The sequence below is a fragment of the Pteronotus mesoamericanus genome, unplaced genomic scaffold (assembly GCF_021234165.1).
Source record: "Pteronotus mesoamericanus isolate MK-2021 breed Mesoamerican mustached bat unplaced genomic scaffold, CSHL_Meso_final contig_657, whole genome shotgun sequence".
NCBI classification, from domain to species: Eukaryota; Metazoa; Chordata; class Mammalia; order Chiroptera; family Mormoopidae; genus Pteronotus; species Pteronotus mesoamericanus.
Window position 1 is genome coordinate 13,107,912 of NW_026555229.1, and position 22,292 is coordinate 13,130,203.

General features: G+C 41.4%; 1 protein-coding gene across 2 annotated transcripts in view; it reads left to right on the plus strand.

Annotated features, from left to right (window-relative positions):
• Positions 1–21,030, plus strand: part of ACSL5 (acyl-CoA synthetase long chain family member 5) — a 41,161-nt gene extending 20,131 nt beyond the window's left edge. For both annotated transcript variants that reach the window (XM_054581516.1, XM_054581515.1), the window contains exons 4-22: positions 3,853–3,917; positions 4,030–4,131; positions 5,485–5,584; positions 6,557–6,735; positions 7,470–7,502; positions 7,590–7,641; positions 8,424–8,497; positions 9,085–9,162; positions 10,071–10,205; positions 12,669–12,803; positions 13,333–13,428; positions 15,389–15,461; positions 15,728–15,816; positions 16,111–16,227; positions 18,009–18,152; positions 18,727–18,828; positions 19,337–19,408; positions 19,863–20,035; positions 20,755–21,030. In XM_054581516.1, coding sequence (XP_054437491.1) covers positions 3,853–3,917; positions 4,030–4,131; positions 5,485–5,584; positions 6,557–6,735; positions 7,470–7,502; positions 7,590–7,641; positions 8,424–8,497; positions 9,085–9,162; positions 10,071–10,205; positions 12,669–12,803; positions 13,333–13,428; positions 15,389–15,461; positions 15,728–15,816; positions 16,111–16,227; positions 18,009–18,152; positions 18,727–18,828; positions 19,337–19,408; positions 19,863–20,003 — 1,787 coding nt within the window. In that variant the 3' untranslated portion in view covers positions 20,004–20,035; positions 20,755–21,030. The remainder of the gene's footprint in view (positions 1–3,852; positions 3,918–4,029; positions 4,132–5,484; positions 5,585–6,556; positions 6,736–7,469; positions 7,503–7,589; positions 7,642–8,423; positions 8,498–9,084; positions 9,163–10,070; positions 10,206–12,668; positions 12,804–13,332; positions 13,429–15,388; positions 15,462–15,727; positions 15,817–16,110; positions 16,228–18,008; positions 18,153–18,726; positions 18,829–19,336; positions 19,409–19,862; positions 20,036–20,754) is intronic.
• Positions 21,031–22,292: the final 1,262 nt, after the last annotated feature.

Below are 22,292 nucleotides of genomic sequence, written 5' to 3' on the forward strand. Positions count from 1 at the left end.
TTGAAACCCAGTTCTTCCATTTCCAGCTGTGTGATCTTGTGCAAACCACTTTGCCTCCCTGACTCTGTCCCTCACTTAACACAGAGCAGCTATCTCTTTCCTGCTTTCTTGCCTTTTTCCTGTCACTTAGTCTGGAAGTTTACATACTTACCTCTGAATTCCTAGTAGCCCTTTCCCTGAATGCTTCCTTTTGGCAGGACCTGAAGTCCTCTCAGAAACTTGGCTAGAGGCTCTATGTCAAGTTCCTTTCCCTTCTGCCTTTCTATTTATAACTTGGTCTCACTTTGGCTTTTCAGCCATTTAGTCTTGTTCCTTAGCTTCATACCACAACCTCCATGGCTGAGATTACTGTTTACTCTTAACATAAGAACTTCCCTACCAAGTTGTTGTTAAATAGATGACAATAATGTGTAGGAAAGTATTTTGATTAATTCACTGGTTCATTAGTACATCACATTTGTTTAGGAACATGTTTTTTATAAATGCAATTCCCCAGATGCAGAATCTGAACCAGAATTAGCATTTAGGCTTTCTTACCTTGTCCTGACCCTAATACCATACTACTGGCCCAGGTTGCTACTCTTAGTTTCTCAAAAAACAATTATCTTTTGGACTTTCTTTGCAACAGCACCATGTGGGTTTTGGTAGGTTCACTTGGAACATATCAAGCCTCAGTACTTATATCTCTTATCATTGAACACTACGCTAGGTGTGCTAGTTTCCTTTCAAAATCTATTGGCTTACAGCTCTTCCTGTATCTTTTTTCTTTGGGGTAACATTATGTTCAGGCATAGGTTTTTGCCTATGTGACTTCTTATCCCTCCCTTCCTTCTGCCTTTAACTATGACTACAATACTATTTAATAGCCAACTCCTGTCAAGTGCTAACTATGCAATAGATACTGTTGTTATACTACCTTCTAATCTTCCCTAAACCTCAGGGATTAGTTACTATCATTTTTTAAAATGAGAAAACAGAGACTCTGAGGCTCAGGAACATTCTGAAGGTGGCAGAACTAGAAAATGTTATGTAAGATACTTCATTTAGAGGGCTGTTTTGTTTTGTTTTGTTTTGTTTTCCCAATGCTATAGTAAAACTAAACAGATAAAGTTAAATTTACTTCTTAGGTCACCAGACAGGAGAAATCTGGCCTGGCTATTTCCAAACAAAAATGACACTTCTGATCCCAACTGGGGTTGAATACACCAGTCCCAGTATCTACTTTTAACCCCTACCCAGTAGCTGGTCTATGTTATGAGTCGCCTGTGGGTAATGTTTAAAATATGGATTCTCTGGCTTCCCTTGTTAAACTGAATCAAAATTCCAGATGAGACCTAAGAATCTGAATTTTTAACAAAGCTTGATTGAAGGGAGGGATCATCATGCCATCGTTTCAACTCTACTTAACCTAGGTAGCAATTTTGCCAAGTTGATCCCAGTTGTGTAAGTTAATCAAAGACTAGGCTCTTGCCTGATCAGGACTTTGGCTAATCAGGCTAAAGCTGATTAGGGCACAGATTTTAATGAGACCTGAGTTGGTGCCCCTTTGGGCCAATTATTTGACTTGTTACTTGACCCTGGGCCTCTGCTAGAATTTTCACCTATAGGGAAGTGAAAATTAGGGAGATGCAGTATGGTTTTTTCCACATTCATCAGCTCTGCCACTTACCGAGTGAGCCTGAAGAAGCTGTCCCAGGACTTTTTGACTCTCTGTCCCATGGGGATAACAACAGTTGCAAAGGTCACATGAGTGAGTGTGCCTAGCATGGAGTAAGCATTCCACAATCAGTAGCTATCACTAGTAATTAACATCAGTACCAGCTCACTGCTAGACTATCAAGGCACACACTCTGGGCAGGAGCAGGGGCTATGAGCACGTCGTAGGACAGGACTTGCCTGACTTCATGGAAAATTACAGTCTGAGACTTGACTTCTTGAGCTTTTATGCAGTTGTTTCAGCAGGAAGAAAAAGTACTAACGTTTCCTGTGGACTGCCTCCTCATTTATTTTGTATACCTTTTTAATCAGAGCAGCTATCTCTTTCCTGCTTTCTTTCCTTTTTCCTCTGTCACTCAGTCAGAAAGTTTACATGTTTACCTCTGAATTCCTAGTAACCCTTTCTCTGAATGTTTCCTTTTAGCAGGACCCAAAGTCCTCTCAGAAATTTGGCTGGAGCCTCAATGTGAAATTCCCTTCCCTTCTACTTTTCTATTTATAACTTGGTCTCATGTTGGCTTCTCAGCCATTTAGACTTCTCTCTTAGCCTCCTATCATAGCCTCCATGCTTCTGTGGCTGAGACGACTGTTTAACAAGTCGTTGTCCCTGCACTGATTTTAATTTCAGTAAGACTGAGTAGCTCAGATGTTCAGAAGCTTAATTCTTTTACTGTCAAATGTAGGACACAATTATAAAAATATAGAAGGGAAATATATGTGGTGTGTGGAGCTGCGTGTGTGTGCACAAGTATGTGTCCTTTCAGTTCCAATGAGCCTTGGTATTTCAGGAGACACTCCTGCAAACAGGCAAAGTACCTGAATAGATGAGAGTATATGAAATTGCACAAGCAAGGGGAAGGTCCCACTTTACTAGCTGTTAAAAAAAACGTCAACTAAAGTAATAATTGTTTAAACCTATCAGGCCACAAGTCATGTTTAAAAAGATAGTATTCAATGTCAATGACTTGATATGTTCCTGGTGGGAGAAAAGGAAATTGTCACAAGGGGTCTTGTTAAGCAATGTGGTGCTAGGTATCAAAAACCAGTGCCAGGCCCTGGCGAGTGTGGCTCAGTGGATTGAGTGCTGGCCTGTGAACCAAGGGTCACTGGTTTGATTCCCAGTCAGGGCACAATGCCTGGGTTGTGGGCCAGGTCCCCAGTAGGGGGTGTGTGAGAGGCAACCACCCATCTATGTTTCTCTCCCTCTCTTTCTCCCTCCCTTCCCCTCTGTCTAAAAATAAATAAATCTTTAAAAGCAAACAAACAAAACAAAAACCTGAACCATTCCAACGACCCCCACCTCCCAGCTCAGTTATTTCATTTTAGGGACTCTATTCTAAGAAAATGTTCTAAACTTGAAAATATTTACCATAGCATTAGTTATGGTGTCAAACTTGGAAATAACCTAAATATCCACAATGAGAGTTAAGCCAATTATACTAAAGCCCTTTGTCCATAGGCCATAATAAGGCCACTGAAATCTCTACAGAGAATAACTAACATGGGTATGTTTATATCAAACAAGGAAAGGAAGCAGGATAAATTGATATATATGTCATAACCCTATAGCACTGTGCAAAGGAACTATGAACAGAATATCGGTATTAACAATAGTATTTATGTGACAAGATTATTGGCAACTCATATTTTGATTTTTTTCCTTTTTTTTTTTGAGAATACATTTTCTTTCTTTCTTTCTTTCTTTCTTTCTTTCTTTCTTTCTTTCTTTCTTTCTTTCTTTCTTTCTTTCTTTCTTTTTTGTTATAGGGATACTCAGTCCAAGGTTATCCAATTCAGGCTGTGTTTGCTTGTGGGCTTTTACTTGTTCATATTATGTGGGTTAGTCCATATTCTTGCTTTCTTTGAATGCCTGTTACCATGGAGGTCACATATTCCAAAACTGAGCCACCTCTGTTCTGCAGAATTTCCTAAACGTTTCCATTGTGGTTTGTAAGACTTTCTCTGCCTTTGAGAACTGAGTACTCACTGCCTTTGAATTTCCTTGGCACAAAAGAGAAGTTCACATTCTAACTAGATTTATCTTTTGTGTCTTGTTTCTTTCTAACTCCCCTTTACCTTATCTGGCCCACAGAATTTGCAAATGGAGCTGATTTTCTTTTAATGTTATGTTTTCAGACAATGGGCCTTGCTTGGGATATAGAAAGCCAAACCAACCTTACAAATGGCTCTCCTACAAACAGGTAAGTCAGGCCCCTGTCTGGGAAAAATTGCTTATATGATATCCTGAGCTAATTTGGTCCCTTTGGGTCTTGACTGCTGTTTTTCCTTCCCTCCTTTCTGTCTTTTTTGTAGGTGTCTGATCGAGCAGAGTACCTGGGCTCCTGTCTCTTACATAAAGGACATAAGGCATCACAAGAATATTTTGTTGGCATCTTTTCCCAGAATAGACCAGAGGTAACCATGTTGAAGTTAACTCAAGCAAATGAGTCAGGTCTAAGTTTAGACACTTTAAATCCTAACACTTGTTCGTGACTTACCAAAGCTACTTAAAGATCTCATGTTCTCTAAATATTCTTCCCCTTGAGTGAATGACAACTCAGGGCCTCCTTAATTCCTGGTTGAATGTATAGTGCTCTTAGCTAGATGACTAGATTTCTCTTATTTCCCAGACCAGTAACAGTCATTTTAAGTCACTCTGTTTGTTGCATGAGGAAAACAAAGAAGCTAAAAGGGAGTGGCCAATAAGAGCTTGAGGATGTTCTAGAAAAGGATGTATTCATATCAGAATTGTAACTTGCATGTTGTGCCTGAAGTAAACCAATGCATCCATTTTCTACTGAGACTGACCATTGAAAGCATATTTTAGACATTAAGATGATTGCAATTAATCTGTTACACCCAGCTTCAGTGAGAAGACATCTCTTCGACTCTAGTTTAGGAAATTAAAACCAAACCTAGTGAATTGGTCTGCACGGACTGCCATAACAAAATACCAGAAACTGGTGGTTTAAACAACGGAAATATATTTTCTCACAGTTGTGGCAGCTGGAACTCCAAGATCAAGGTTTCAGCCAGTTTGGTTTCTCCTGGGGACTTTCTCTTTTGCTTGCCATTGGCTGGCTTCTCACTGTGTCTTCACTTGACTTTTTCTCTGTCATCCTGGTGTTTCTTCCTCTACCTTAGGACACAAGTCACATTAGATTAGGACACCACCCTATGAACTCATTTAACCTGAATTACCTCTTTAAGGGCCCTATGTCCAAAATTCATGGCATTGGGAGTTAAGGCTGCAATTCCACCCATAACACAGTCTCATTTTCTGTCACTCTTCACGCTTCCTGATATAAACATATTGATGTCACGCTCACCTACTTTTGTATGCCCTCCCCACCCCCGCCCCGAATGCCTCCTCAGGCTCCACCTCCACAACCCAATCTCACCAGTCCTTCATAGACCCACCCAATTCCTATCGAGCTCAGCAAAGCAGCCCCAGGTAGGCTATACTCCACCTCTGAAAGCGACCTCTGCCCCCTTACATCTCCCTAAGGCCCTCGGTGCCTCTTTGGCTAGAATGTATCACACTTCACCTTTGTACCCTGGCCCACCTTTGTATTATGGTCGTCTCTGTGCCTATCTTATCTCCTTTGTTTAACTGTACTTGGTAGCATTAACAGTGGTAGTCCCTGCTGTCCCACAGAGATTTTGTTTTAATGCAAAATAACCACAAAAGAATTTGTTGGCTAAATGACTAATGCTTTTCCTGTTCAAAGTATGTTCTAGTCCTTATCTGAACTTCTCTCCATACAGTGGATCATCTCCGAGTTAGCTTGTTACACGTACTCCATGGTGGCTGTCCCCCTGTATGACACCTTGGGAGCAGAAGCCGTCATATACATTATCAATAAGGGTAAAAATTTGCTATTACATTACCATTTAGTTCTTTCTTAATGCTGAGTAATTCCTCAATGTCTGCTTTTGTAAGCAGACTTGGCAAGACCAGGAAAATGCTCAAGTCTTTGCTGTCCTGAGTATACCTGCAATATAATTTATAGGGACTTTACAAGAAGTCCACGAGGCAGGGATGTGTACAGATAGAAGAGTGAATGAAATGCTTTAAGGTGACAGTATGACAATGTAGTTTATAGGACTAGGCTATTTATTTTGGCCACACTGGAGAAAAGGCCAGAGTGGGTGACTAAATTGCTGTGAAACTTCCGGTCTAAATTCCTATTCTTGTAAATCTAAGTCAGTACAGTTAACCAGTATGTACCAACGTTTATGGTGAGTCTGTAAAAAAAATTACCATTGTCAAACAAGTACAAGTTCAATGGGCAAGTAACACCCTTCCACATATCCAAGATGTTACTTTCTTTCACAGAAATAGATTAAATGAGTAGATCCATTTGAACTAGAGACACAATCAGGCATGTTCTATTTGTGTAAACAAGTATCAGAGCAAATGCTAACATTTAAAATCATAAAATGCTTGTCTGCTAAAATATGATTCGTCCCCTCCTTTCCCTTCTACCCCCCTACTTCCCTCCCCCAAAGAAAACACATCGACAGGACCACACCTCTGCAATTTTGCTACGAGTCATCTATATCCTTTAGCAGAAGGAATTGTGTGGCTTCTCTAGAGACTAAACTGGGTTGGCAGTGCACAAGGGAACTCTGCTTCTGCTTCTGCTTCAGTTAAGCTCCTTTAATACCAATGGAATGTTTCAGGTTTTATGTATTACAAAGCTGATTTGCAGCCAAAATTAATATCCTTTGGGGGACCTACTAGCTTTGAAATTTTCAAAAATCCCTTCCGCCATACAAGACCATGAGGTACATAGCAGAGCAGAAAGCTGACCTCGGGCTCTGTCTCTGCTTTCAGCTTCTATCTCTGCAGTGATCTGTGATACTCCCCAAAAGGCATCGGTCCTGTTAGAAAATGTGGAGAAGGGCCTCACTCCAGACATGAAACTAATCATCCTCATGGATCCCTTTAAGGAGGACCTGAAGGAAAGAGGCGAGAAGAGTGGAGTGGAGATCTTACACTTCTTTGATGCTGAGGTAATGGTCTGAAACTCAGCTCGTAGCTCCGAGGCTGGTCTGCCACCAGGGGCCCCTGGCCGGACATCTACGCAAGAACTCAGGCGGCTGTCCGCAAGGCGTGGCAGGATGGGAGTAAATTAGACTCATGCTGTGAAGCTTTGAGAAAAACTTCCCCAAGACAACTGGGAAACCATGCCAGGGGAGGAGTAAGGTCTGTGGCATGTATGCGCAGACCTCTAAGTAGAGAATTGATAGGTGCAATGGTTAGTGGCGGTTAAGGATGTGGTCTTGGGGCTAGGCACTATTAGTTAGGTGCCCTAGGGCAAGTTATCCCCTCTCTCCCTCTCCTCTTCTGTAAAATGAATATAAACTAGTCCCTACCTCACAGAGGAGTTAAAGGGTTAATTGAGTTAATATATATATAAAGTGCTCAGGACAGTGACTGGTATGTAGTAAGCCTTCCAACATCACTATACATGTTATTCAAAAAGATTTAAGAATGGTGCTGGGTGACTGAACCTTAAGAGTATGGTGGGAAGTTGGGACATTTGGAATCTCCCCTCTTAAGGTTTGTAATCTAGATAAACCTTATGCTTTTCCATAGGGCTTCTGGGCCTGATCCAGGTTGAAATTTCCATTATATTCCCATAGATGTGTTCTTGTGAAAAGGGGAGAGGGTTGTATTTGTCATGAGTCTGTCCATCTCAACTAATGTGTTTCTTGGTTTTCTGTTCTGTTTTCTGTTTCTGTAGAATATAGGCAAAGAGAACTTCAGAAAACCCATGGTAAGTTTTCTTCTGTCCAAATTTGAATCTTGTATATTCAACTCCCAAAGCTCATGGTAGACTAAGCCCTTGTACTTCCCCTTCCAGCCTCCTAAACCAGAAGACCTGGGCATCGTCTGCTTCACCAGTGGGACCACAGGTCAGTGCCCATGAAGCTGTCCCAGAGGCCTCTGGTCAGCCAAAAACATGGCTTGAGTCACTGACCACTGATAAGCTAGTAAATAAACCCGATAATGAGCCCTATCCTTAGGTATTTACCACCTAAGGCTTTTGAGTATGGATACCCAAGTAGAAAACTCTAAGCATAAGCAAGTAAACCTCATTGAACATACTGGAATCCACAGTATTTACATACTGTGGGTTTCAGAGGTCTTAAAAGTGGCATCAGAAAATCCATTTTCTTCCCCAACCCACCACTCTCTTAACTTGACACTACTAGAATGGTCATTCAATTAAGATACCCCAGTGAGAGTTCTACATCGATCACTGTGCACCCCACGCCAACCTGACAGCTACCTCTCAGAACTCTATTTAATGAGGCCCGTGATGACCTACTGTTATATCTATTCTATTCTGCCCAGTTTATAAGGCGATAGCTAGGTAATACGGTTAGATCTGAAGTCTTAAACAACGTCAAGACAGCACAAGGAAGGGGGTGCTACCTGGAGTTTTCTTTTCCACTGTGTTGCTCTCTGAGATGAGGGCTGTGCCTGTGTGGTGGCAGAAGGCTGTCAGCAGTGGAATCTCAGGGGGCTTTAATCATCCATAAACATAGTCATAAACCATTTATACAAAGACACAGTGCCAGGAGAACTCGGCACCCTGGAACAGAACCGATTGAATGGAGCTTCTTCTTTCAAAGCCAAAGGTTGCCTATCTGCTGCCTAAAAGATCTTTCTCTCCACCCCTTGTTTCCTACAGGCGACCCCAAAGGAGCCATGATAACCCATAAAAATGTTGTTTCAAATGCTGGTGCTTTTCTTAAATGTGTGGAGGTCAGTGGACAATTGAAAAGGTGGTCCTCATTAAAATGTGAACCTACCATAAAATTTTAATCTTGAAGTGGCAGGGGGCAAAGGGGAAGAGATAAAACAGGTTAAGGGCCAGAGTGTGGACAAAGACTTGTGCCTCTCTGTGTGGCCACCACGTCTTTTCAAGCCTTGGCCTTTAGGCCCACCACAGCCCTCTCCTCTCAGCGCACCTCTTCCAGTTACACCATGTACCGCCAGCACAACTGTGTGTGGCTCTCCTGGAGGGAAGGAGTTTTTAAATTTTTAAAAAATTTTAAATGAGATATTATTGACATCTAACATTATAAAAGTTTCAGGTGTGCAACCTAATGATTAAATATTTGTATGTATTGAAAACAATCCTCGTAGGAATTCTAGCTAACATCCATCACGACACCTAGGTACAAATTCTTTTTTCTTATGACAAGAACTTTTAAGATCAGCTCTCTTAGCAACGTCCAAATATACAATGGAATATTATTAACTACAGTTAATAGTAGTTCTTAAATCTCCTTTGGAAGAGAAGGTTGCCATTAAACCAATTTTGTCTCCTCTTTGTTCCTGATCGATAGAATACGTTTATGATCACCCCTGAGGATGTGGTCATATCCTACCTCCCCTTGGCTCATATGTTTGAGAGGATTGTACAGGTGAGTGCTCTGACTTCTTAGTCCCACGTCTATGCTAAAGGCAGCTATCCAACATTTACAGCCCTTCCTGTGATTTGAAGGTCAAAGGGCAGGGAGTCAGCACAGACAAGTCGGAATCCCGGAATCTCCCTAACTTGCTGTGGCACCTTTCTCCACTAAGCTTGTTGTGTCCAATGGGGCTCAGGCTTGCTCCTGCCTTCACACACGGTGCCTGCAAGTCGGGCGAGGTCAGAGCCAAGAGCTTATTATAGACCCTTAATTCTGACTTGTGATAGGAGATCTTTTTTCTTCTTTGTAATTTTATTTTGGTTAGAATTTTTGGAAAGATCTAGGATTGGAGAAAAGGAAGTTCCCTACAAAGGGACAGAGAAGTAGCCTTTGATCCAGGTAAGAAATCCAGAGTGTGTGGGATAGAGTTTTCAGGGATCATGTGCCCTGGCGGGGAGCTGCCCATTTGTGAATGGCCTCCAGGCTTATCAGGCTATGCGGAGGCAGATTTGAAAGCAATGGCAGCTCTTCATAAAAAAAACAAAAACAAACCAGGTGATGGGAGGAATGGAAAAAATCCCCCTACCACTTCCAAGGAATCCTTTGGCTCTAAACCCTATTCTTAAATACTTCTTTGACCTACTTCTGTGTTAATGCATGAAATGACAAATGAGAGATTTGATTCCTTGGACTGAAATACTGATATCTGATTAATAAAATAAAATAAAATGAGCAACTTTTTTCATATTTTAACTTTTTGGAAATGGAGACAGTCTTACAATTATAGGCATGTTCTAGTTAACAGATGGTGTTTTTCCTTAGTGCTGTAGCACTAAAAGTGACCATGAACAGCAAAGTCTCTCATGCTCCCTCTTGAAGACAGACCCCACTTGAGCCCTATACCTTGATTTTGCTTCTAGTATGTTGCGTATACTTGTGGAGCCAAAGTTGGGTTCTTCCAAGGAGATGTTCGGTCACTGCCCGACGACATGAAGACTCTGAAGCCCACAGTGTTCCCTGTGGTGCCCCGACTTCTTAACAGGATCTATGATAAGGTACTGATCTTGCTTCTGCTAGGCTGACCATGAGGTGAGGAAACTGTCTGTGGCTCTAGCCCAGCTGAGGCTTTAAGGGACTCTGCTGTTGAGAACTTACCCACTTCTACCAACCCTCCCCCACAGACTCCCTACAAATATCAACATACAGCCACATTTATAAATGCAGTTGTGAAAAACCATAATAAATAAAACCCCTTTTCCTCTGAATGAGACTATTTGGACCTAATCTAGAGAAAGCATTCAATTCAGACACTTGGGGAGCCCCTCAAAATTGAGCCAACTTCCCGGGAAGTTGTTACTGTGGTTTCATAGCACCTACTGGTTATTGAGCTGCTTGCTGAGGCTCATGATAAACATTTCATATGCATCCCAGGATCTAATCCTCACAGAACCAGATTAGGCTTATATTTATTATCCCTAATTTACAGACAAAGAGACTGAGCTTCAGAAGTTAAATAACTTGCCCAGAGTCATATCTAATAAGGGATCAGGCCAGAATCAGACTGTCACAAAATTATTTTGTCTGTCATTCATTAGTACTCTATTTTCCATTAGGGATTGCAAAATGGTGATTTTTGTAATTCAGTCATTTTTTCCCACATTCATTAGCTGAGATTCCTCCGTAAGTGCATAACAATATTTCATTCTCTTCCTTTATGTATTAACTTCAACATGCTGAATCAGTGCCCCACGTGATCTTTAAAACTGATCAATGAGGTGATTTTCTTTGCAGTATTATGAACTAGTGATTTGCATATTTGTACATTTAATCCATTTTATTCATTTTTCTCAATGTTCACATTTTTCCATCTTGGAAGTTGGGAGTCCCATCATGTTGTTCATGTGTCCTTCGACATGTCCCTGGTGGTTTTTAATAACTTCTTTGCTTCTTGGTATACAATGTCTCAAGGTCATCTTGTATAATTCTCACTCAAGTCTTAGGTTGTCCAGTTTCTCCAAGGAGCACTTGGGACTGGAATTTGAACCCAGTCAATGTAATAACAGCACCTAGGCTCTTAACCATGTACCAGATAACCTCATAATTCTATAGGCATAGAAGCCCTAGGGAAATAACACATGGCCATTCTTCACATGTTTGCCCCCTACCCCCGAGATGCTAGTGTTCCCCTTCATATCTGTGAACCTCACCAGGTGCTATTCTGTGGCTCCAGTTATAGGACAGGGGGCACCCTAGCACACAGATGATCCCTAGACATTGAAATCCCTGGTTTCTATCAGATTTGACAATTCTAACAGCTCCTTATCATGTTATGGGGTTATTAGATTCGGTTGTTATAATTTTTGTTCTTTTTTTGGATGGACTTTTTTTTTTTGAGAGAGAGTTATTCTATAATATGGTGTTAACACACAGTTCACTTCTGAAACTTATTTTTTAAATGCAGGACTTTATTAGTGTGAGTCTCTACATTGCAGCTTTTTTGTCAGTGACTTATTAGGGGGAGTCCTGTGAATGTTGGAAAAAAGATGAGTTTCTTAAGGCTGGGAGAAGTGTCAGGAATCACACAATGCAGGCAGTATTTGAGTGTAGATCTTGGAGAAAGATGATGAGATATGGGCCAAATAATGGTACAGGCATGAGTAGATACCCAGAGCCTAGAGCGCAGTTGATATTAGGGTTTGTCTTGGGACCCAAAGATGGGAGTGCAGATATGGAAGGTCATCTTTGAGTTTTGAACTGGAAAAGAACTTTCAGTTCCTTGACTTCCAGGAGGATCACGTCATGAAGGCCAAAATATGGAGCGAGGGTGTAGTTCTGTAAATATGATGGGCGTCTTTGAGTTGAGCTGACGAAGCTCTCCTTTGGCAGGACCATGGTTGGTGAATTACAGAGTCACGATGAGGCCAGAGTCAGGGAGGCGGGGAAAATCATATGAGCTTAGAAAATGGTGTCAGCATTAAGTCCACAGGAAAGAAATGATCTAAGTAGGAAAGTCTGTTGGGTTTCATATGTTGTGGCTAATGGAACTTTAGTTATAGAGAAAGTGGTATTTCTCCAAATTTAGTGTATGTAAGCATCCTGGGGACAAGGGGAACGAGAGGTGGTGCTGGTTTAAAAAAATCAGATCTCTGGGACCTTCTTTGGCCTACTAAATCAGAAACCTGAAGCGCTGTCCATTGAGCAGTATTTTATCCAGTAGTCCTGAGTGACTTTGTAGGTAGATGATGAACATCTTTTGAGGACATAATTATTATCTCAGTTGTCGAAGTCATTTGTCAAGGTATCTGGAAGAGCTACCATTCAAAGAAGGGCTTTGAATGTAGGTACTAAGTTCACTTCTTTTTTAGAATGGACATAATTCTCTGGAGCCCTTATTATTCAGCAAACCAGTTCATGATTGAGAGCTGCTTCCTTATGAAGCTAGACATCTCTTGCTCACTGATGAGCCATAGTGAGTATCTCTAATAGGTTTCCAACTAAAAGGAGTTATCACCCTGCAGATTCAAAATCAAGCCAAGGAACCCTTGAAGAAGTTCTTATTGAACTTGGCCATTTCCAGTAAATTCAATGAAGTGAAAAATGGTATCATCAGACGCAACAGTCTGTGGGACAAGCTCATCTTTGCAAAGATCCAGGTAGGTTGGGTGGGTCCTGGACAGAGCTAGGCAAATATCTAGCCTGCTCCATGACTCAGCATATCCTGTTTTCCCTCTGATGGTCAGGTGTCTCTTTAACTGGAGATCCTCTCGCACCCTCTGCGTTCACTCACCATATAAGATCTGTCTTGGACAACTTTGTCACTAAAGGAAATTGGTCAAAATGCAGGAAGCAGATTTTACTTAGGTTCTAGCCCTCTCTCAAATTTTTTTAGGTGGTCTGTTGCAATTGCAAGTGATTCGAAGGGACCAAAAATACAAATTATATATGTGGAAATGTTTTTTAAAAATGTAGGTCTGGTCCCAGCTATGGATAGTGGTGACAATAATAACATTTTAACTTTTTAAGTACTTTTCCACAATGCCAGGCCCTATTCTAAGTGCTTTGTGAATTACCAAGTTTAATTTTCCTAACAGTAGTAGGTAGGTTGTTCAGCCCATTTAGCAATAGAGAAAAATCAAGCTGAGGGAATGGCCTTCAGCAGGTCTTTTTGTTTCTACTGAACAGGACAGCCTGGGTGGGAAGGTTCGCCTTATGGTCACCGGAGCTGCTCCCATCTCTGCTCCTGTCTTGACATTCCTCCGGTCGGCATTGGGATGTCAGGTAAGACAAATACCTTTGAAGATGGCTTATTTCGCTTTGGCAACAAATAAGACTTGCTGTTTAAATAAAACTGAAAACACAACTGAAAAGTACCAAAGAGAAAGTCATCCAAAAATCTCAAGATCAGGAGAAAATATCCTTCTAGCCTCCTCTTAGGCATCGAAAATATTTGTTAAACTATGCCCCATCAACATCATTCCTTGTCAAATGAAGATCTACATTATTTTCATGGTTTTGGAATAGTTTGGTGAATGTACCTAAATAACTAATCTCCTATTAAAGAACATGAGTTTCTTACCTTTTGTTGTTGTTGTTGTTATAATCAATGAAATGATAAGAATACCTGTATATTCTTTAGTATTTAATACAACTATCAATTTGGGACAAATCCTGACAGGTAGGGATTTTTGGGTGAAAGTGTATGTTTTGTGTTTAACATGTTAATATAGATTATCAAACTTCCGTTCAGGAAGACCTTATATTTTTTAATACATTTCTGCAAATGATACATAGGCCCTGATTTTCCCACATTCTTGCTAGTGAAAGGCTTTGTCAGTCATTTAAATTTTAGCCCATCAGGCACATGAAAAAACTTATTGGGGGTTTTGTTTCTTTTATTAACACTGAACATCTTCTCTATAGCTTATTGGCACTTGTATTTCTTCCATAAATTACTGTTTTACTTCCTTATAGAAAAATGGGCATAGGATAATTTGGTTCTCTTTGACATTGCTTTCTAAAAGTTCATATTGTAATAACACTCATTTTTGTAATGTTAAAAATATTTTTCCTAGTCATGTATGGCCATATAAAAGTTTTAAATTTTTATGTAATCAGATGGATTAATCTTTTCTATTTGTAGTTTTTGAATTGCTTAGATAGGACTCCCTAACCCCCAATATGTATAGACTGTTTTTATCTATATTTTCTGGTAATCTTATGGTTTTACTTTTTTCCAGTTAAGTCTCTGCTCTATCTGGAATTTAGTTAAGGGCTTGGACATGGATATTTTCCCCTTTTCTCACCCAAGTGGCTAGCTAGTTCATTCACTGGATCAATATGCAAAGATGAGTGAAAAAGACAGCCTTGTTCTCACAGAGGGTTCCCCTGTCTGTGTGACCAACATCAAAAAAGATTCTGTGTTGATGCCAAGGCCAGAGGTCCACTAGTCTTTCAAATTAGCATCCCTCAGCCCCAAAACTGACAGGTCAGAGGTCCTGTTGTCACGCCCCTCCCAGAAATGCTTCCTCTCCATGTTCACCAACTCTGCCTACCACAGGACACCCCCACCCCCTCGACAACCACCACCACTGCAGTGGACGGCACTTGTTTCCTCCCACCAGCTTCTAGCCGAGGTTAGCTTTTATACCAGGGACTGGCACAATGCAGCACATCTGGCTTGTTGCCTGTATTTATAAAAGAAAGATTTTAGTGGAACACCACCATGTCTATTCACTTACCCATTGTCCACTGCTGCTTTCTTGCTACAGTGGCAGAGTTAAGTAGTTGAGACAGAGATCAATGGCTAAACTATTTATTATCTGGTCCCATACAGCCAGAGCTTGCCAAACCCTGTTCTATACCACAGCTGGAGCTATCCCTTTAAAAATTCTACTTCATTTCCATCAGAAGTGCTCCATTGCCCAGGTCCAAGTCCAGTTGCCATTGGGTTGCACATCACTCATTGAAAAACTCTCATTTTCCCATCTACTTGAAGTGGCATATTTCCCCCAAGTACAGTATAAGTTTCCATACTTTGGTCAATTTCTGGACACTTTTGGTTTTTGAGTGAACCCCCAGATGTAAAGATTCAGCAGCTCAGGCATAAATTCACAGTATGATGACACTTAATGTCCTCCAGCCCTCAGAGACATTCCTCATGTCTTGCCATGCCATAGAGCATGGCCAGGTCCTGCTTTATCATGAGTCAGTCTCAAAGCCCTTCTTTGGTTTTTCCCAGGTGTTTGAAGCTTATGGTCAAACAGAATGCACTGCTGGCTGTACATTTACGTTACCTGGGGACTACAGACCAGGTAAATTCTCCATCTGCTGGGCAGGAGATCCAGTGGTTAAGAAAAGTGTTCTAACCGGACTTGGACTTACGAGTTTAGATAACCTTGGTGCTTCGGATGAACATGGCAAAAGCCAACTCAGGTTTTGGTCCAGGCCTTCCTATCTTGGCAGTGATTTTTCAGTTTTTATTTTTATTTTTAGAGTCAATCCATAAGTATCTCTGAAATGTGCCTGGAATGATCACCGTCTTAGGTTTTCCCAGCTGACTCAGTGTGGTGTGTTCTAGGCCATGTTGGAGTCCCCCTGGCTTGCAATCATGTGAAGCTGGAAGATGTGCCAGAAATGAACTACTTCTCAGTGAACGGTGAAGGAGAGGTGGGTTGGCTGTGCCTGGTAGTCCTGTCCAGACCATCATGGTCAGCATATTTGTGTCAGGAAGAGCATACAATAGTCAGCAGGCTTGGGTTTGACTCCTCTGAGATCTTGAGCAAGGAATGGAATATGTCTGACATTCCTATCCCCCACATTAGGGATTATGATTGGGTACTCTTCACACTATAGTTGAAAGCCTCAAGTGATTCAAGGGTGGGAGCAGGTGTTTTATAGAGTAGCCAGGGCGGGAGTAGGAGCCTTTGCTATTCTCACCACTTTGTACCATCTTATGGGCAGGTCTGCATCAAGGGCACCAACGTGTTCAAAGGATACCTGAAGGACCCCGCGAGGACAGAGGAAGCCCTGGATAAAGATGGCTGGCTTCACACAGGAGACATCGGGCGCTGGCTCCCGGTGGGTGTTTCTTCAAAACTTCTGGGAGTCTGTGCTGCTGGACTGGGGAGGACCCTCTGCTTATCAACAAGCTGGGCAGAGATGCGAGTGGGATAATCCTTTGACAATGGAGTATATAGGGTCCGGCAGAAGTAAGGCCTGCTTGAGTGTGGTTGGTAGGGTAATAATATGGGTGTAAAGATTTATAGTTTTAATTTGAACATTTCAACTAAAATGTCATATGGTGTTCTTGAGTGTGATATTGCTATGTTACAGAATGACATGCTTAAGATTTTGTAAAAAAAAAAGCTTTACTAATAAAAAAGGCGCGTTATTTGTGCTGGACCCTGTATTTGCTTACAGCCAAGGAAAAATTAGGTGACTTTTCCAGGAAAAGGATGTAGTAGTCTGTTTTTTGTTTGTTTATTTGTTTGTTTACTTTCCTTGAGGCAGAAATTGTAATTTGTTAGCTCCATGGGCTTATAACATTTGCCTTTTAAAAGTTTTAAAGAGATGCATTTCTTCCCGCTTAGTATGTAGAGACATATCAAAACAAGCAAGCAAATTTCTAAATTAGGTGTAAGCAGAAGCTAGGTTTTGACCTTCACTGCCTCTCTGTGGAAGGTATGGAAACATTTTTTTAAGCATACCTTGCTGATAAACAATGACCATTGGTCTCTGTCAACCCCACCTGTTTCCCTAAGGAGAGAGGAAATTATTGTTTCATTGTGATGCGGCTTTAGAAGCCCTGCAGGGGGCTTTCCAAGGTTTCCTCTCTGCAAAGTTTTTGTCTACTATGCGTGGAGGAAGTGGGAATGTGACCAGCCCTTAGAGTCCTTTCTGGCTCAATATTCTCCAGCTTTAAGTGACATTCACAGAACCTTTGTCAAGAACTCCAAGAACATTGGTTCTGATGATATAGTTCATCATCAACTAGATGGGTCTAGTCCTATTGTGCAGCCATACTTGTTTCTGTACAAGAGTCCTCAGCTCTTATAAGCATAGGATATGGGCAATAGATGTGTCCCCACATAAGAATTATAAAAGTCTGAACCTTATTAATTATTTCAGATGTCTGTTAGGCTGGATTAACTGAGAGCCTTGTTGATGGCTCTAGGGTTGGTTCAGTTGACCGCCCTACTTAGGGTATGATCATGTGGGTTGTATTTGCTACTGGTCCCAATTCTGCAATTCAAATCCCTAAGAACCTAAGCTCCTCAGACCAATTAGCCCAGAGAAAGGAAGCGGCAAATGAGCTCTGGTGGTGGTCAGAGAGCCCTCCCCAGTATTCTGTCCCAACAAGCACAGTTACTGACTTGCGTGATTAGCATTAGCATGATGGAGCTGCTTTAGCCTGCTCCCCACTCTGACAGGAAAGGTACACCAAATGGAGTCAAGGATGGGGACATCTGACTTATTCAACATTCTTAGTAAAAGAGCAATCCTTGCTTATTCCCAGGAGTGCTGGAAATGGAATAATTGGAAATTAAGTTATTGGAAATGCAGGGTTGCAAAATATTTTCAGTAGATGATGCAGCTATTTGTACAATCCCAGCAGACCCTGGGACTTTTTCTTGGGCTGTACATTGGCTCTCCAAATAGACACACCATATGACAGGTTCTTGCTGGAAGCTGCTTCCTTCCCTTCTCCTCAAAGCCAAGAATGAGAAATGAGAGATTGCTCCAAAGTCTCTGGAGAAGCCAAGTTTAAGAAGGAAGATACTTGTGACTTCACTACTTTCTCCCTTGTCTCCACCCATAAAGGGCTCGAAAACACTGACATTTTCACCTGTCTTTTGTAGAATGGAACTCTGAAGATCATTGACCGGAAAAAGAACATTTTCAAGCTGGCCCAAGGAGAATACATTGCTCCAGAGAAGATAGAAAATATTTACATTAGGAGTAGACCAGTGCTGCAAGTTTTCGTACATGGGGAAAGCTTACGGGTAATGTATTGTTTTAACATTAGCCATTTTCAGGCACAGACCATGCTGATTCCAGTAGCTACAGGAAAGCTGCTTAAGTTGGTTTAGGATGAGAAGATCCTCAAATGAGGCAATATAAATGAAAATAAGTTTTTTGAAACTATGGGGGGCTCTGTAAACAAGTCAGTAGAATGGTTAAACTGTTATACTAAACTGTAGCCATTCAGTACAAAGAGGCCCAGGTTGATTTTAGTTTCTACTACAACAGAAGTCCTTTGGCACAAACTGTTTTATATGGATACATACTATGCTTAAAGTTAGCCTCTGGGGAGTAGGGGAGGGTTGGCAGGACAGGCCAGAGATGCTTTAAGCTTAATGGTAAAGACCGCTTCTTTTTGAATAATCAAATTTGAGTAGAGTAATTTTTGAGTAGAGTTCCAAAAGAGTTTGAAATATCTGGTGAGGAAAGAGTAGGCCACTAATACTGAGTGTGAGGCCTTGAGAAGTATCTATTTCAAAGGTATGACCCTGCTCTCTTCACCCACTGGGAGACACCATTGCAAGAGCTCTCGCACACCTCGTTTCTTTTCCACAGTCATTCTTAGTAGCAGTGGTGGTTCCTGACCCAGATGTGCTCCCCGCATTTGCAGCCAAACTTGGAGTTAAGGGCTCCCTTGAAGAAATGTGCCAAAACCAAGTAAGTTTCATTTAGCAAAGCTTTACGCACCCCCACGGGGCCTGCTGTGGGAGAGGGGAGGCCCCGCCAGCTCTGGCATCCGTGAGTTTCCAGAGCCTTCTGTCTGGAAGAACAGATTCTTTCTGAACCTGAAGCAGGTGGCTGAAACCTAAATAGATTGACTTGTTTTATTAGACTGGAGGATAAGATGGTGAGATTAAAAACAGCAAAAAAACCCCTGTTCTTTTTATAGTAATTTGTTCTTTGTGGGGGAAAAAAAACGGAAAATAAAAAATTTCAAACTGTCTTTCAGAGAAAAGCCCTTTAAAATTTAGATTTGCCTTTTCTTGTCATTGATTTTTTTCCCCTCTTTGGGCAATAATAGGCATAAAATGTGCTTGTACATACTTCTACATCCTGCTTATATCCCGACAAACTTTTGTAGGAATTTTGAGTTGATTCATGCTTAGCCTTTCGTTTGGTCTCTTTGTCAAACAGCCACGCTTTCAGCCATGTTTTATGTTCTTAGGTTATAAAGGAAGCCATTTTACAAGACTTGCAGAAACTTGGGAAAGAAAGTGGCCTTAAATCCTTTGAACAGGTATGTATTACCGATGTACTCCTTGTCTCTCCAGTCATACTAGAAAATTTTAAAGATTGCATTTATAATGGAGTTTAAACATACAGCTTCCCAGGGATTGGATTTAGATTTTAAATATCCAGTTTCCAAAGGATTGGTTTTAGAGTTTGTACCATGAGCCCATTAACTGTAACTGGCATTGACCTTTGGTAGTTGCTTGTACAGTCCTTTTTCGCTTGTCATTACTCATTCTCCCTTCTCCCTATTCATTTCTTTCCCAAATTAAAAGTTTGTGAGAATGGGCATGTGTTAACTCTTCTCTTTCTCTTCACCACTTTCTCAAACCCACTTTTATAAGGTCAACTATTCTTTAAGGTTCTTACCACAGCACTTAGAGGGCCTCCGCAGAAGAGACCGGATCACTAAGAAATGTGCATGTGCACACGTGTGTGTGTCTGTTCATTTTCTCTTCCAGGTCAAAAGCATCTTTCTCCAGCCAGAGCCATTTTCCATTGAAAATGGGCTCTTGACACCAACATTGAAAGCAAAGCGGGGAGAGCTTTCCAAGTACTTCCAGACCGAAATCAACAGGCTGTACGAGGCTACCCAGGAGTAGATGAAGATGCGCCAGCTGGAAGGGGCTTGGAGGTAGCCTGCCTTGGGGGAATGTGGATTACAAACTAAGCTTGTTTATTTTCCTTTTCTTTTTTCTTTCTTTACTTTTCTCCTGTTTGTTGTTTTACCTACTAAATTATAAACATAATTTGGGGACTTCTAAAAAGTGTGAGAGACTTTTAATGTGGAAGCTTAGTTTTGTACTAAATAAATCTTGTCCTTCCGTCACTAATGGTACTGACATTTAGGTTTTCAGGCTACTTTTATCAACATACCTTTCTTCAAGGTCTATTACTATTCTTTGTCTCTTTCTCTAAGTGACCACTAGTTCAAGAGCCAAAGTGACCCTTTGTGATTTCTTTCTGGTTGTTTTCCAGTAAAACTTAACTTGTCAACAGTCCCAACACTTAGGCTTTCCAGCATTCAAGTTAAGAGACTTTTAAGTTCTGAAAGGCTGTTTATAATTCCTGTTTTCTAACTACTCCATGAAACCTTTAAAATTTTAAATCAAGTTTTAACCTATCATTACTATTAATCACATTTGTGAGACAGATTTCTTCTATGTACTTATCTGTACACTGAAGTCTGTATACAGAAGGGAAGTTTAATTATACTGAAAATTCCTAGCTTCTCTAGTTTCCCTGACTTGGGAAAATTAAAAATTGGGCCTATGATGTGTTGTCCAAAAAGAATCTTCTGAAAGTGTCATCTACAGGGATACTACTGGTGACTGAATCTGTTGTTCCCTGCAGTCTGCTGTGGGGGAAGGAGATGAAACGCTGTGGAGCGTACTTTCCAGTAAAGGAAGCAAAGCACTGAGTAAAAACCTCCTAAACTGGGAACAAAGACTCACAGGGAAGCCTGCTGCCCGCACAACCGCCTTATCTCCTGCCTTATCTCCTGTGAAGGAACCGACTGACCTTTTCTGCCTTGAACACTGGTTCCTGCTCCAGTTTACCCTCAGGCAACACATGTTGCTTCCACTTGTAAATCTGAAGTCCTTAAAATAATAAACTATTGCAGATACATACATTGTGGTGTGTTTCCTCAGGACCCTGGGAGAGCCTGCCTTAGACAGGGCCACTTAACAATCACGTCAGCCAGTGGCTCTCAAACTTGGCTGCACACTGGAATCACCTGTGAGCTTAAAAAGATACAAACACCTGGGTGTTACCCCAGGGATTTTGATTGAAATGGTCTGGGGTACAGCCCAGGCAGTGGGATTTTTTAAAGTGGGATTCTAGGATGCCACCAAGTTTAACTACTGAAGATGACCTACTACTGATACTTTGAGGGGACCAGGCCTTCTTATCACACAAGTGTGAGCAACAAAGCAAACTGCAGCTGAGCCCCAACTCCAGGCAAGCCTGATTTGTGTTTTTCTCCTTTACCATCTTTGTCGTACTCTAAGGACAGTTCCTTAGAACTGTTGGACAGTGTTCCTTTCTGGCCTCTAACCAGGAGTTAAGGAGAATGTTCCTGGATGGTCTTTCTAGACTCTCAGCACAGGGAAGTTGAAGAAAAGCATATTCTTCAGTCGCTGAAACAAAAGGGGAGGCAAGAATTAACTTAAAGGTCCCTCCACATTCTTGTCCCTATTATCTCCTTGACCCACCCTAACTCATTCCAGCTGACCTGCACTGGCTGCCTTACTGTTCCTCAGACACACCAGGCACGTTCCAGCCTGGCATTCGTGTCATTGTCTCTGCCTAAAAAGCAGAAATTTCCAGAGGCATATGACTTGTCTTCTCACTTGTTTCAAATGTCACCTCCATCAGACCATCCCACCTGCCACCTTCACACAGCATGATTCCATTTGACATATATTCTACTTGTCTACCTCCCCAGCCCTCACTGGAATGGGGCACTGTTAAGTTTCATTAACTGCTGAATTCCCAGGCACCCTTCCCTTATGGTTAACTGTTACAAGCCTGACCAGCAAAGCTCAAGTTCCCTGCATTGGAGAGAATTAATGTTGAAATAGGTGACTTCTGTCATTCTACCTGTGTTTAGATATGCCTGATTTTTTAAATTTTATAAATCATGTTTATTTAATTACAGTTGTCTCTATTTTTCCTCCTTTACCCCCCTCCATCCATCCTACCCCCACCCCCCACTCCCACAGTCAATTCCCACTCCATTGTCCATGTCCATGGGTCATTCATACATGTTCTTTGTCTAGTCCTTTCCCCTTCTTTCCACCATTGTCCTCTTTCCCCATCCCTTCTGGTCACTTTCAGTTTGCTCCATGTTTCCATGCCTGTGGTTTATTTTGTTTGTTAGTTTATTT